Consider the following 16,922-nt stretch of genomic DNA (forward strand, 5'->3'; position numbering starts at 1 on the left):
GATATGATACACTGAAAAACCTATGGTAGCCCTCATGCGCTGCCATTCTTTAACCTAACGTTTTAAATCGCCATACCCTGTAATTTGACTACCATTTCCCTATCTTCATGGTAGAGGGATGGGCAGCAGCGTCCCTCTTAAAACTTCACTAGAAATCTAACTGCGGTTGACAACTCGCCTCCCAAGCGTGGCAACTACTAGCAAAAATCCCCTTTCGGGAAGACAAGTTTTCCCTCCAAAAAAATAACAAGAAGTGATTACACAGAAAAAAATAAAAAGAAAGAAACAGTAAATTTGGAAATTGTTTAGACAGACCAAAATTCCTTACCACTGCCTTCGTCCCCCAACATATGGCCCCATCCCCCGCAACCGTATTGTTTGCCGTCGGACGTCCGCAGCAGACCGTTGGAACCGGTACCTGAAAGAGCAATAAAATTCTAGATAATCTAATGCAGAACCAGCAATGGCATTTCCGAACAAATTCGAATCGGAAACCTTCAACGAAGTATCTTTTTTCAAGACGCATCGGTAATTTCCTTAGCGTCGTTGATTTTCTTAATACAACTTTGATGGCGGAAAAGGTGATGACCTTATTAATGGAAAATAATGACCGTCATATGTAGACATGCATATCACAGAATACACTCTGATATCTATGCTAATTGGATGATTGGAGCTTCCTCCCGCGAACGCTCAGGTTGTGGCCTACCGAAGCTTTCCCTAGAGAGTACAGCATGGGGTTACACCAGAGGGAGACTTTATATAAAAGTCGTTTGCTTGGCCACCTCTGTCCCATTCGTGTTGACGGTAGGTGAAGCTGTTGTGTTTCGGTTTAAAGGGTAGGATATGGCGTGGATTTACTGGGTACGGAGGAATAACAGCTGAGCCCTCAGGAATGGCAACGCATGGGAGGTATCATGGGCGAAACAGTATACTCTGTTATGTCCATGGTACTGCTCATGTCTATAGGCGACGGTTACCACTTTCCATCAGGTGGACTGTCAGCTTGTTTGCCATTCTAAGTTGTATATAAAAAAGTTTTTCAAAAAGGGCGTTTAAGGTTTCTACTCTGGTGTGACGTCACTGGTATTACAGATGTCGATAGGCTCGGTAACTCCGTTTACCAGGGGGAATGTATTGCTAGTAATATGGATTATCAGTCCCATTGCTAGCAATATACGCAATCAGGTCAACCTCCACGTGGTCTGAACCTGGAAACCATCGTGCTGAATTCCTGGTGTATTCATCACGATGAGCTGACTGACCTGTCTTTCCATTCTCACCAATCACCCTTCAATGGTGCTCCGTCAGTGTACCGGTAGCGTAGGCGGGGTTGCCATTCCATTATCATCCATTAAAAAAAACCGTTTACCACCAGACGGGCTGTATGCTTGTTTGCTACTATAGTAGTATAAAAAAACAAACTCACGACGAGCATGCATTGCTATTCTTAAGAACTATACTTGATAGTTACTTCTCTTTTTTTTTTTTTTTTTTTTTTTTTTTTTTTTTTTTTTAACCACTGAGGTGGCAAACAAGCATACGGCCCACCTGATGGTAAGCGGTTACCGTAGCCTATGAACGCCTGCAATACCAGAGGTATTACGCGCGCGTTGCCGACCCTGAAGAAACCTCTTTACCCCCCTTTTGAAGAACCCCATGCTGTAGTCTCTCGGGAAAACCTCGGCAGGGAGCTCATTCCATAACCTGAGTGTTCGTGGGAGAAAGCATCTCTGAAACCGCGTTGTACGCGACCATTTAGGCTGTAAGGTATGAGGGTGAACTCCCTGCCGATGGCGAGCCGTACGATGATAGAAAGTGGCCGTAGGCATCATATTGAATAATTCCTCTGAGCACAATCCGTTGTATAAGCGGTAGAACACGCAGAGTGAGGCAAAATCTCTCCTAAGACTTAAGGGTTCGATACCGCTTGCAAGCATGGGATCATCGACAATTCTCATAGCTCGTCGTTGCACTGAGTCGAAGGGTTCAAGCTGGTATCTAGGTGCTCCCGCCCATAAGTGACAGCAATACTCCATATGGGGCCGGATTTGTGATTTGTAAAACATTAATCGCTGATCCGGCGTGAAGTAATGCTTCGCTCTATTGAGCACACCGAGTTTTTTGAATGCCAGCTCACCTTATCTTCGAGGTGGCCTAGGAACTGTACGTCACTAGAGATGTCGACACCAAGGATCCCAATGCTTTTAGAGATGTTAAGAGACGTGCCTTGGAACTGTGGGGCCACAGCAAATGGGGTTTTTTTAGCGGTGAACGCGCAAGCTTGTGTCTTAGAGGGGTTAAATTGGACCAAGTTTTGTCGTCCCCAATCAGAGACTCCAGTTAGTGCTCTCTCGATTTCAGACACAAGCTGTTCACGATTGTTCTCCACGATGGAACGGGAGACATTGGTACGACCCGTATAAAGGGCATTTCCGGTGCTATCATCCGCATAACAATGAATGCTACCGAAGGTTAACATATCATTAATATGCAGTAGAAACAGCGTTGGGGACAGCACAGAGCCCTGCGGGACGCCAGCGTTAATATCCATGCTATCGGAGCAGCAACCATCTACAACGGTTTTTATACGTCTGCCGGATAAAAAACTGGCGACCCATTTACAGAGGCTGTCGGGAAGTCCATAGTAGGGCAATTTCGATAGAAGACCCCGATGCCAGACCCGGTCAAATGCCTTTGCAATATCAAGACCGACAGCGAGCGCCTCACCTTGACTCTCAATGGCTGATGCCCATCGGTGCGTAAGATATACCAAGAGGTCACCAGTTGAGCGACTATGGCGAAAGCCATATTGGCGGTCACTCAATAAATCGTGATCCTCTAGGTATTTTAACAGCTGTGCGTTAACTATACGCTCCATCACCTTAGAGAGAAGGGAAGCGATCGCAATCGGTCTGTAATTTGAAGGGTCCGACTTATCGCCCTTTTTAGGTACAGGATGTACAAGGGTGGTCTTCCATGTCGAAGGAAATTGCCCTGTGGAGTACGAGATCGTGAAGAGACGCGTTAATACAGGACACAATTCCGGAGCACACTGCTTTAGGACCACTGCCGGTATACCATCTGGCCCACTCGACTTATGAACATCTAAGGATAGTAACTCCCGCCGGACTTTACATTGTGTTATAGTAATTTCCGGCATGGAGCTTCCGCAACACAAGATGGTAGGTGGTACAGAATTACCTTCGTCCATAGTAGTTAGAGGCAAAGAGAATGCCAAATAAGTCGGCTTTCTCTTTAGCACTGTAGGCCAAGTTACCATTCGGTTTCCGAAGTGGTGGAAAAGACGACTGACAAAAGTTTCCTTGGGCAGCTTTAGCAAGCGACCAGAAAGCACGGTTACCAGAAGGAAGGCTTGATAGTCGCCTACCAATTCTGCCCACAAATTCAAATTTGGCTCTGGCAATTACTCTCTTACTGGACCTCGAAGCAGCATTTAATTTGCGCTTTGCATCACTGACTCCAGGATCAGATTTAGTGCGAGCCGTAGTCCAAGCCTTGTATGCAGCTTGCTGAGCAAATCTGGCTTTCTTACAAGACCGGTTAAACCACGGACGCTTCTTCGATTCCATTGCCACTAGCGGGTTGGGGATAAATAGCTTCATACCTTCAATGATAGCCTCGCTAACGGCAATTGCGCAGTCGTTAGGATCATGTGATGCAAAACAGAGCTGCTTCCACGGGTACGATGCATAAAATTCTCGCAATCCATCCCAGTCTGCTGACTTATAGTGCCACACGCGACGTCGTCCAATAGGACGGGGTGGATCAGGTCGAGTGTTGGGTACATCAGCCCGGATAAGACAATGGTCGGATGAGCCAATTGGCGCATCCACTCTGACGGTATATCCATCCGGGTGTGTTGTCAGCAGAAGGTCCAGCAAGGAGCTTGTATGGTTCTCTATATCTGGAATTCTCGTTGGAGAATGGACCAGCTGAGAGAATCCATAGGTCAGACAAATTCATGAGTGCTTTTCCCGCGCAGTCAGTGGACCGAGAAAAGCCACTCGGAGTGGTGAGCATTAAAGTCTCCAAGTATCACTAACTCCGCAGAAGGGTACTGCTCGAGAACCTTATCAATCGTCGTTTGCAGGTGCTCAAAAAGACGGAAGGTGTCCAGATCACCGCTGTGAGACCTGTAAAGGCACGCGTAAATACGAGTGTGGCTCCCGTAATCCACACGTACCCATAATACTGACAGGTCTCTGTCTTCAAGGCCATGGAGACGGCGGTAACAGACATCCGTCCGGATATACATACAAACCCCGGCATGACGAGCAAATCTCTCCATCCAAAGGTTGCCTGGAAGAGATCGCTTTTAGCGATAAGGCCGTCCATTGTTTTCTTTCTGTTATCATTTCTTGTAATTGTTTGTGTCTATAATAAGTTTCCTACTGTAATCATTTGGAGGTAACAATAAACAGTATCTACCTAACTACAGTGTTATGTCTCTATACTCTGTAATTTCATTGCCATATCTATCTATCCGTCAAACTGAAATACAGGACAGAGAGACTCGGGCGGATGATTTTTGTATTAAGTCTTTTTAGCTAAATTCTCATTTCCCACAGCATCCCGTGAACTGAAATATCATTGGACTATCTCTCCCATATAAAATAGTTTAGTAGCAGGATCTCCAGAATTTTTTTTATACGACTTAGAATGGCAAACAAGCTGACGGCCCACCTGATGGAAAGTGGTAACCGTCGCCTATAGACATGAGCAATACAATGGACATAACAGTAGACACACATACTGTTTCGCCCATGATACCCCCCATGCGTTGCCATTCCTGTGGACTCGGGCGTTATTCTTCTGTACCTAGTAAATTCACGCCATATCCCAACCTTCAAACCGCAACACAGCTATGCAAACACAACTGCTTCACGGTAGAAACACGAATGGGACAGAGGTACTCAAGCAATCGACTTTTGTACAAAGTCTCCCTCTGGTAAAGAAATAATTAACATCTAATTAAGGCAATAAATAGATTAAATTGCATATTTTAAAACAGAAGAAAAGAGAGGTAATACGACAAGAAAAATCTACATAATTCAACATTTCTAAGTACCTAATCATATATTTTTTTATCTGATTCTAAGAAGTTTTACATTTCCTTAGATCAATAATGATGGACATTTATAAGATAGAGTTTTAATACCTATTTTTTTTTTTTTTTTTTTTTTTTTATTTTTATTGGCACATAAAACAGATTACAACCATAAGAAACTTAAGTAATAATTACATTTGTGATTCGGCTAGGTTATAATCCAATTATATTATATGCACAGCTTGAGTAATTTATTAAAAGCAAACACATAATATAAAAAAGAAATAATTAAAATGTTATATAAATATATAAAAGATAAAACTATATATAAAAAAAAAAAACATATTTTCAATCGTGTTCTACATAATAGAAATCAAATTCTTCCTAAATATCAAATATTTTGTACCGAATATGTCGATGGATTTGTGGTCGAGCAGTAAGTCATTATAATGACGACACATTCTTACCACAGGATTGTAATAAGAGGTGTTATTTTTGTAGACTTGCAATGTAAACAATTTATGAGTGGGATTACGTGCTTTGTACCTCGTATTAAAATTTAAATTAAGCAGTAGAGATGGAGAATCTATGACATTATGGATGATTTTGTACAGATATAGTATGTCACTACGCTGACGATGCCTCTCTAAAGATGTAATATGAAAGTGTTCAAGCTTGTTTTCATAAGAGCTCAGTTTGCGAAGCAAGCCCGTTCGAAACGCGAGTATATTAAGGCATTTTCGCTGAACACTCTCAATACGATCACAATGTACTACTTATAAAATGGAGACCAGATAACCGAGCCATACTCTAGAATACTTCTCACCAGTGATTGATATAGAGAAAGAAAACTGCTAGGATTTTTAAAATTTTTAGTTAATCTAGTAATAAATCCCAGCAGTTGGTTGCTTCTGTTTATAATACATTCATAGTGTGGTTTAAAAGAAAGTTGGTCGTCAAAAATAATACCCAGATCATTAGCGACATTTCTGCGTTCTAGTATTTGTCCATTAATAGTGTAATTATAAATTAATTTTTGTGATCTGCGAGTGAAAGACAACACAAAACATTTACGTACATTTAGACCCATTAAATTATTAATGCACCACTCGGATATTGTATCTAAATCGTATTGAAGCAATTGTGAGTAATTGAAATCTCTTATAGTACAAAAAACCTTTAAATCATCGGCATATAATAGCGATGGACACCTTAGTTTTTCTACGAGGTCATTAATGAAGATAATAAATAAGAGAGGACCAATATGAGAACCTTGAGGAATTCCTGAGGTTACAGGAACAGGTGAGGATAAGTGTCCATTGAGCGTAACTAATTGGCTTCTGTTAGCGAGGTATGACTCGAACCATCGAAGAAGACTACCATGAATACCGAAGTGTCTAAGTTTATTACAGAGAGTCAAATGGTGAACCCTGTCAAATGCCTTGGAGAAGTCCGTGTAGATAGAGTCAACTTGAGTTCGGGTAGCAAATGCTCTACAAAGGAAATCTTTATATTCAAGGAGATTGCTTATTGTAGACTTTTTTGGTATAAAACCGTGCTGGTTAGGTGTTATAAATTGTGAGACGTGATAGTAGAGTTCATCGTAAATTAGACTTTCAAATAGTTTGGCAAAGCTACACAATTTACTAATCGGTCTATAATTCTCACACATAGTAATATCACCAGACTTGTGAATCGGTACAATGTGTGCAATTTTCCAACAAGTAGGAAAAGTACCAGATTCTAATGATTTATTAAAAATAATACAAAGGGGTACAGCAAGTTCTTTAAAGCAGGAGATAATGAAGAAAGGTGGTATGCGGTCTGGTCCAGCTCCCTTGTTGGGATCTAGTTTTTTTATTGTACTCCTTATATCAGATTCAGTGAAAGAAATTATGTGAATTGGGTAGTTCGGTACAGTAGCTTTATAAGAGTTCGAGTTCGTTACGCTATAAGGATTGACAAATACAGAGCTGAAATAACTGGAAAATAATTCACTAGCTTCATCATAACTAGTAGATGTAGAACCGTTAAATTTAAGTGTAGGCGGTACGGCATAATAAGATTTTCTATTATGAACATATCTCCAAAAGTGCTTGACATCAGACATAAGAGATTCCTCTACTGATGATAAATAGTTCTTATGACACTCATTAATAAGTCTTTTGCATCGAGTTCTAAGAAGAGCGAAAGTATCATAGTCCCGGGGATTGCCAAATTTTTTATATCGTTTATGGTACTTATGCTTTTCAGACAGACACTTCCTTAACGAGCGACTAAACCAACAAGGGTACGAATGTGAACCAACTACTGTTAAAGGTATATGTTTACTTATTAAATTTTCAAGTATTTTATAAAATGTCTCAGTTGCACTATTAACGTCTGCATATGACAGTACATTTGACCATTCGATGCACCCAAGCTCAGCTCTAATTTTTTCATAGTTACCTTTACGGAAATTTGGACGCTGGCATATTTTAGATTTGGGATGATTGAAACTATTTGAAGTGTGTATATCTATACAAAGACAGGGATGGTGTTCATCGATTCGAATAAGAGGACTCGCTGCATAAACCTGTAGGGTTGGCAAATTAGAAAGTACAAGATCCAAGTAACGGTTGTTTTTATTTGGTATATTATTGAATTGGTTTAGGCCACACAAAGATATAACATCAATAAGAAGGCTAGCTTTACGATCTTGGGGATCACTCGGTGTCATTGCCGCGTAATTAGGTGATCCAGACCATAAGATACCAGGCGTATTAAAATCACCAATACACAAAAAATCACTCAATTCGTTAGAGCGTAACATTATATTCTGAATGTTATTATAAAATTCTTGCAACATTGTTGTTATTAAGTCAGGAGGTAAATAGCACAGACATAAATTTATCACCTTATTTTTTGAATTATTAGGAAAAATACTTAACCACAAATCCTCGACTCCACTTTCCCAACAAACCTGACGGACACATCTGAGATTCTTTTTTACTGCAATTGCGATTCCACCCCCTTCAGTTTTATTGATAAGAGTTGTGGAACGATCTCTGCGAAAGACATTGTACCGAGTATCGAGAAATTCAGCATCAAATACAGAGCCATTCAGATTAGTCTCCGTCAAGCAGATAACATCATAATTAGAATTTAAAATATTAATATACAATTCGTCCAGCTTAGATCTAATCCTATTGACATTTTGGTAGTACACAAACATAGATAATTAAAATAAGAAATAAAACAGAGTTACAATATGCTAATATGACAAAAAAAAAAATACAAAAGTTTATAAGAAATAACGATATAATAATTATAGAATAAACGTGGAGGAGTGACCGAATTACAACCTGGCCAATGAATCCTCGTTTTTAATCGAAATACAGTTTGAGTTGTCGTCTTTACGCACATAAATGCGACCGTATTTCACCCAGACATACTTATATTTCTTTTCCTTTGCGACGATTGTAGTTTTAGTATGCAGAGACTTGCATTCAGGCGACAGATGTTCAGCGATATATATTCTACGTGTCTCACCAGAAACCCCTAAGTGAGTAGAGCTAAGCGGCTCATTTGCGTTGGTCTTATTAAATCGTGATACCGAGGATAGTATGATGTCTCGCAGGCGGGGTGTGGAGAGGGTTAATAATATATTTCTCGGGCGATTCGATGATGAGCTAATCTTAGCGACCCTTCGACAAGCAACAATACTCGACTCAATGAGCGGAACTTTTATTGTGTCGCATAAGTTTTTCGCAATATTTAAAACGTTTTCGTTTGGGGATTCAGAGACACACTGAAGCTCAACATTATGGCTGCGTGAAATCCTTTCTATAACTGAAACTCGGCCGCCCAGAATGCGTATTTCATTTTTTAATTTTAAATTGCAATTAATTCTTTATGAAATTATGAAATTATGAAATTATTGCAAGCAATTCTTTATGAAATTACGAGATACAAGTTGATAATATTTACCAGAGGGAGACTTTGCATAAAAGTCGTTTGCTTGGCCACCTCTGTACCATTCGTGTTTCAACCGCGAAGCAGTCGTGTTTGCATGCCTGTGTTTCGGTTTGAAGGGTGGGATATGGCGTGAATTTACAGGGTACAGAGGAATAACACCTGAGTCCTCAGGAATGGCAACGCATGGGGGGTATCATGGGCGAAACAGTATACTCTGTTATGTCCATGGTACTGCTCATGTCTATAAGCGACGGTTACCACTTTCCATCAGGTGGGCCGTCAGCTTGTTTGCCATTTTATATATCTGACATATTTATTCTATACAATCTTCTTTTACAATATGTCAATTGAACTTATCTATGAGTATCGTTTTTCTTAAATTTAATAATTTTCAAATTTTTATATGAAATGAAATGTTTAACCGTCTTTTGTTTAAGAGTAGTTAAGAGGATGTGAGGTTAACACATAGGATCTATGTGTCAAAAAAATTTTTGTCGAAAATGAGAGAAATATATATATATATATATATATATATATATATATATATATATATATATATATATATATATATATAGATAAGCATTTTATTTGAGTCATTTAAACACGTAAATTTACAAATGCGTTCATACAATAAATAACATATTTATAAAATTGTAAAATAAAAGATATATATATATATATATATATATATATATATATATATATATATATATATATATATATATATATATATGTATTAATATTGCTGTTGAGTTGTGACCATTTTGCGTTACTATGGCACATGCATGACAGAAGGAAATTGGTGTTTTATATATATATTTTTTTTTGCTTTTTTGTTTTTCATTCTTTTATTTCTTTTTACTGTGCATATCTCTATTATGTGTATGTTTGTATTGTTATTTGTATGCTGTAATTAATGCAAATAAATTATCTATCTATCTATCTATTGTACTATATAATATTAATAATAAATAAGTACATATGAATGCATTAATTTCCCATTACATATGTATATAGAGTGATTACGAGTATATGTTTTAAAAGCAAACAGAACAACAGTAAAGAAGCGACGAAATTAAATTGACAAAAGCTTGTATAAACAACATTTGGTCATTGTACTGCATTGATTATTAAAACGTCATCGAGTGGTCTAAGAGTCATTGGACCGAGCCCCGTTTGTATTGAGGTCAGGGCCTATCCGCTTCCTACTAACGGTAACATTTTACCATCATACTTCATCTAAGCGCCTAAACAGTACTCAGACGTTCTCGTATAAATACTTACTTAGATTTATTGTTTCTTTTTTAGTGGGTGATAATGTAATGGCAACCCCACCCGCGCTATCGGTATACACCGGCGGGCACCAGTGATGGATGATAGGTGAGGATGAAGCAGGTCAGTTAGCCCATCGTGATGAATTCAACAAGAATTGTTCACGATGGTTTCCAGGGGGAACTACGTGGAGGTCGACCTAATAGGGTATATTGCTAGCAATGGGGCTGTCAAACTCTATTGCTAACAATCCCTTTCCCCCTTAGATTTATTGGTTAGACCACTAACATTTTAATGTAATAACTTACGTGTAATTCGATCGAAAAAGCACGATTAGTTTTGGAATCAATTCGTGATCCTTAGTCGTGAGCGACTGTGACGCGAGCATGAGCCTGACTGCGTGCCTCGGTTTAAAGTATTTTAATATTTTTAATGTAACTTTTATTTTTTTACAAGTTTCTTAAAAAATCAATCGATAAGTTTTCTTATTATTTTGTTCTACACTCAACTTATTTGAAAAAAGCAACAGCTGTGTAAGAAACATTCCATTCTTTTCAGTTAAAATTGCATTCCGAACTGAACGGTAGTTTATAAAAAAATGACTATTCAAAAATGCTATTAATTAAGTTTAATTTTACTATTTTTTTTTTATTTTTATTTATTTTATTTTTAAAGAAAATAACGGCCCGACTAATAGAAAAACGGTAACTTAAAAAATAAAAAAGAATCAATCCAAATGGAAGAGGAAGTCTATTATTAAACGTTACAGATAAATAAAGTATCACAATATGATATGACGAGTGTCAGTTTATCTGTCCCCCCATTTCGCTTTTAATACAGGACACTGTACGACATTTGCCCTTAAGATATCATGGATGCAATAAATGGAAGACTGATATGCTCATATGTAGTTCACTATAAGCTTTGCATGCGACTTGCACCATGTTGTCATAGAGAGATTTAGTTCTTTTAATAGGTGAAAATGAAATAGTAACCCAGCTTGTACTATCGGTATACACTGGCGGGGCACTAGTGATGGATTATAGGTGAGGATGAAAGCAGGTCAGTTAGCCCATCGTGATGAATCCACAAGAATTAACCATGATCCAGGGGGAACCAGGTGGAGGTCGACCAGATAGAATATATTGCTAGCAATAAGGCTGTTAGACCCCATTACTAATAATCCTCCCCTCCAGAGAGACTTAGTTAGACCTTACGATAAAATAGACTTCTAAGAACTTTTCCCCCAAAGAAAATAGGATAGCATTAAAAGAATAAAAGAAAGTAATTTTTTTTTTTTTGATGGGTGTAAATGGTATGGTAACCCTGCCTGCGCTAACGGGATACGCTGGCAGAGCACCAGTGAAGGGTGATAGATGAGAATGAAAACAGGCCAGTTAGCCCATCATGATGAATTCATCAGGAGTTAACCATGATAGTTTCCAGGGGGAACCGCGAGGAGGTCGACCTGGTTGGGTATATTGCCAGCAATAGACAGTACTAACAATCCCTTTCCCCCCAGAAAGTTAATATTTATTCTCCTTTCCTCCCATCAACCCCTATAGCGATCAGTCTGCGGTATGTAGATTCAAAGTTCATTTCCCGGGAAGATAGGCGTTATAAGTAACAGAGAAAAATTGTCCGATTGTTAGGAACTTACCCAATTCTAACGACTAAATTGATTTCTTCCTCAAGTCAAATCAAATCATATTTATTCGCTTGTTACATGGTACAATAAGAAGTTACATATATAAGTAGGTACATAGCATGCAGCACCTTGCAGAGGTATGCAAATGTTAAACTGTATTTAGATTCTACATTATATTACAAAGTCTCGCCTATCATCCTTACATGGTACTGCAATAAAGTAAATACAGGTGTATTAAAAACAATACAGTCTGTCATACTTATTATTTTTATTTTTTAAAACAATTTTCAATCCAAGGTGAGACGCTATGACGCAAAGCGCCAAACGTCCCCTGAAGACTTCCGAATGCAGTCGAAACAATTGTTGAAAATGACAAAAACACAGTCAATTAATTAATTTCCCATTACATTATTTTTTATACAACTTAGAATGGCAAACAAACTGACGGTCCACCTGATGGAAAGTGGTAACCGTCGCCTATATACATGAGCAGTACCATGGACATAACAGAGTATACTGTTTCGCCCATGATACCCCCCCATGCGTTGCCATTCCTGAGGACTCAGGTGTTATTCCTCTGTATATAAACATCTTTCATACTTGTTTCATTTAAATAAAATGCATAATATACAGGTAATAAGTAAATTAATGCTTATTTAAACAAAACCATAACAATTTACTTAGTTTTAAATTCTACATATTTGGTTCATAGATAACAGAGTCACGTATTGCCTTACATAATGCCTATAAAATGAGTTGCAGTCTAACTATAAATAGTCAATGTCAATGTCGAAGTTAAAACAATGCGAGTATCTTTTTTTTTATGCAACTTAAAATGGCAAACAAGCTGACGGCCCGTCTAATGGAAAGTGTTAAACGTCGCCTATAGACATAAGCAATAGCGTGGATAAAACAGAGTGTATTTTTTCGCTCATGACACCCCCCCATGCGTTGCCATTCCTGAGGACTCAGGAGTTATTACTCTGTCCCTAGTAAATTCACGCCATATCTCACCCTTCGAACTGAAACACAGCCATGCAAACACAACTGCTTCACGGTAGAAACACGAATGGGACAGAGGTTGAGCACCAAGCAAACGACTTTTGTACGAAGTCTGTCTCTGGTGAAGATATTTGATATCATATTTGTATAGCATTTTATGCAAGTACCATTTTACCAATTTCTTCAATTCTGCACTCTTAACATACTGAATGGTTATACAGATTTTTATGCAACTTAGAATGTTAAGAAGCCAATGGCTCACCTGATTCGGAAGTGGTAACCGTCACTTATAAACATAGACTGCACCATGGGCATCGTGAAATACACTCTAATGTCAATGTCGTTTCACTCGTGTATATTCATGAAAGATGCCAATCTTTTATACATAAACACATATGAAATAGAAAAAGAGAGAATGGAAATCATAAGGTTACTTTTACCATGAATCTACAATGCATGTGTTCAGTTTAGATAGACTCAAGAATAAGAAAACGACTTAATTTTTGAAACAAAAATAGCAAGCCAGAATTCAACTCGGTTTATAATGGATGGTTACTGTAGTCCAGGAATGCCTGCAAAACCAGTAGCTTTACACGCGCATTACCGACTCAGGGGGTCTATCAAGAAATGAAATTCCGAATTTTCGGACTCGATTTCGTGTTTTTGTTTACACTGAAATCGACCCAGTAAGTGGAGCTTAACTTTACGTTCGTCATGAATCCTACCATAAAAGTCCAAAGGAACTATATTTAACCATTTTTAAATTTTTTGAACGGTACGTATTATGTGATTTTAACATCAAATTTGTGTTTCGTTCGGCCCCGAAATTTCGGAAAACATTTCATGGTGGGTTCTCTGAAGTATTCTCTTATGCATTTGATCTAAATAATAAGAGTTGGATGTAATCTCTGAGGTATAGTATGAAGATAACTATTTAGACATTGCAAAGTTTAGAGGAACTCTGCCATCCTCTTTAATTTAGTCTAAAACAGAAAACTAATACAATCATACATAAATTACACAAACAAGCGCCGAATCTAGGTTGTCTTTGATGTAAGCTATTGTATACAAAGTCCTCTACCGTAGCTTATCGGACAATGGCTTGACAATGCCTGGAAAAGCACAGAGCAAGTGATAATAATTCAGAATTAATCGTTAAACAATTCAATTTCAGAATTCTGTCCTGAAACTCCTAGATAACATTCAAGCATTTATTGACTGAACTATATAGCTATCGAAAATGAACCTAATCACGTAATATGTAGGTACTTACCAGCAATCAGCACCATCCCCCCTTCTGGGGCGCCGGTAAACAGTGAGCCCTCAGTGTCAGATCCGACGTATATGATGCCGATTTTGCTGTCTTTCTCCTTCACCCTCGCAGCTAATTCTGAGTTGCTGCTTTCTGGACCACAGCCGGAGAGTGTCAGACCCTGGGTATAAAATGATCATGAATAAATAACAATAACTGCCTATTGATTCTATTGCGATCTACTTCTGTGCATATGGCTTTTCTCATAAGATTTAGGTGTGTAGTTCTCTAAATAAGAGGAAGTATGAACTTAATTCTTATGACTTGGGGAGGAAAAGGAGCAACGTAATGGACAGCTAAATTGTTGTTAATAACATTTGTGTGCCATTGAATAGTATTTACTGGAGCATGGAAATTGGTGGTAAGATTTTAATCTTTACAATTGGTTAAACAAGAATTCTAATTACATTTACTTTACATAATTTAAGACTTTGTACCATAATTGAGGTCAAAACTAGTTATTATGAATTGAAAACCAAATTATTAAACTGATTGTGATAAAATTTCCATAGAATCAATCTGAAGATTTTCCAAAATGTTTTCCAAAATTTCGGAACCAAACGAAACACAAATTTGTTGTTAAAATTATATAATACTTGCCGTTTGGAAATATTACAAATGTTAAAATGTTGTCCTTTAGACTTTTATGATAGGATGTATGACAAACGAAATGTTAAACTCCATTTTTGGTCCGATCTTGGTATAAACAAAAACACGAAATTGAGTCCGAAATTTCGGAATTTCATTTCATGGTAGACCCGCTGACGTAGGCTTTAGGTAGGAACAAAAAATACATCCGAATCGAGATTATTTCCCTTCTTTTTTAATGTTATAATGTGAAGTTTTTGTATACAGTTGCATCAATCGTTTATACTGGAAGATTTCATTAACAATAAACTAAAATGAATATAGTAAAGTGAAAATACTATTGCCGCATACCTTCCGTTCCCGTGGGTGTCATAAGAGGTGACTAAGGGAACTTAATGATCGGCAGCATACTGATAGGCAGCAGCGTCCCTCTTAAAAAATCACCAAGCCAAACTGCTGCTCCCAATCCGCCTGCCAAGCGTGGTAACTACTAGCAAAATCTCCCCAATGGTAAACCACCATAAAGAATAGCCCCGATCCGCTGATATGAGGATGCTGATGATGAAACTACAAACCAAAGAATCGAGTATCCTGTCATTCGGTATCCCGGCGTCCTCTCTCGCCGCCTGGACCATGGCGATAATCCTTTTGGTGCACTCCTCCATGCCGAGAGCCCACTGGTTGGTGCCAGGTCCCTCCGCTCTGCCGACCACTCGGCCTGTGTTGTCACAGATGACCATGTTTGAGTGTGTTGCACCACTGCGGTAAATAAGATTAGATCTTTAGAATGATTAAGTACGATGGTAAAGTATATGATGGTAGGGCATTGAGTAAACAGAGTTTTTTATGGGTGAAAATGGAATGGCGACCCTGCCTGCGCTAACGGGATATGCTGGCGGAGCACCAGTGAAGAGTGATCGACGAGAATGAACAGGCCAGTTAGCCCATCATAATGAATTCATCAGGAAATAACCATGATAGTTTCCAAGAGGGAACCGCGAGGAGGTCGATATTGGTTGGGTATATTGCTAACAATGGGAATCTAAGTCTCCATTACTGACAATCCCTTTCCCCCCCAGTAAACAGAGATTACAATAAAAAGATATACACAGAAAACAATATGGTAGCTTTATTGTTAAAGTTGATCTTTTACGGGCGAGGGGAAAGGGATTGTTAGTAATAGAGACTGAGAATCCCATTGCTAGCAATATTGGGTATATTGGGAATTTAATAAAATATACAAACGAACGCCGTATGGTAGCATAGACTGGGCCACTCCTTCCTTTTCCGTGGGTGTCGTAAGAGATGACTAAGGCAATCGACCATTAAGGTCGAAAGATGGGCAACAGCGTCCCTCTTAAAACATTACCAAAGCCTAAATGCAATTGCCAATCCGCCCACCAAGCGTGGCAAATACTGGCAAAACTTTCCTTATGTGGAAAGCCTACATTAAACAGTGAATACAAAAAGTACCAATGACGGTAGCAACGTGAGGTGAAGTAGTTAGACATAGAGATGGGAGTTTCGGCGTTCACTTGGCTATGACATGGCAAAACGTGGTGAACACCGACACAAGTTTATGATTAAGTAAAAGTGGGGGAAATCATATAAAAATTGGAGAAAAAATATTTGACATATTTGGGTAAAAATATAAACTCGCATCTGGCAACTCTAGCGATAAAGTACTTGACGTTCACTCATCCACACTCAATATTAACAGACCGATAACGTTTTCATGATAACAAATTAATTATGCCTTTCTGACTATTGTTTGTATGTACTTCACAATGTTTACATACAGTGGGCAAATATTTTTACTTCATGTCTTGTGTCTCTTTTATTTACAGTTAAAAAAGAATTCTTTTTTTATTATTCCATTACATATTAGTGAGTGTAAATAATTTTATCGATGTCTAAATTATATATTTTTTATGCAACTTACAACGAGAAACAAGCTGACGGCCCACCTGATGGAAAGTGGTAACAGTCGCCTATAGACATAAGCAGTACCATGGACATAACAGAGTATACGGTTTCGCCCATGATACCCCCCATGCGTTGCCATTCCTTAG

The 16,922-nt window shown here is 38.4% G+C and overlaps 1 protein-coding gene across 1 annotated transcript in view; it reads right to left on the minus strand.

Annotated features, from left to right (window-relative positions):
- The window catches only part of LOC113519587 (serine protease HTRA2, mitochondrial-like), a 39,404-nt gene that overhangs the window by 18,351 nt on the left and 4,131 nt on the right, over positions 1 to 16,922 (minus strand). Inside the window, exons 2-4 of the mRNA XM_052896910.1 lie at positions 15,426 to 15,609; positions 14,224 to 14,383; positions 329 to 418 (exon numbers count right to left, since the gene is read on the minus strand). Of these exons, the coding sequence (XP_052752870.1) occupies positions 329 to 418; positions 14,224 to 14,383; positions 15,426 to 15,609 (434 nt within the window). The remainder of the gene's footprint in view (positions 1 to 328; positions 419 to 14,223; positions 14,384 to 15,425; positions 15,610 to 16,922) is intronic.

This window comes from Galleria mellonella, unplaced genomic scaffold (genome assembly GCF_026898425.1).
Source record: "Galleria mellonella isolate WM207_F2 unplaced genomic scaffold, CSIRO_AGI_GalMel_v1 utg35, whole genome shotgun sequence".
Lineage (NCBI taxonomy): Eukaryota > Metazoa > Arthropoda > Insecta > Lepidoptera > Pyralidae > Galleria > Galleria mellonella.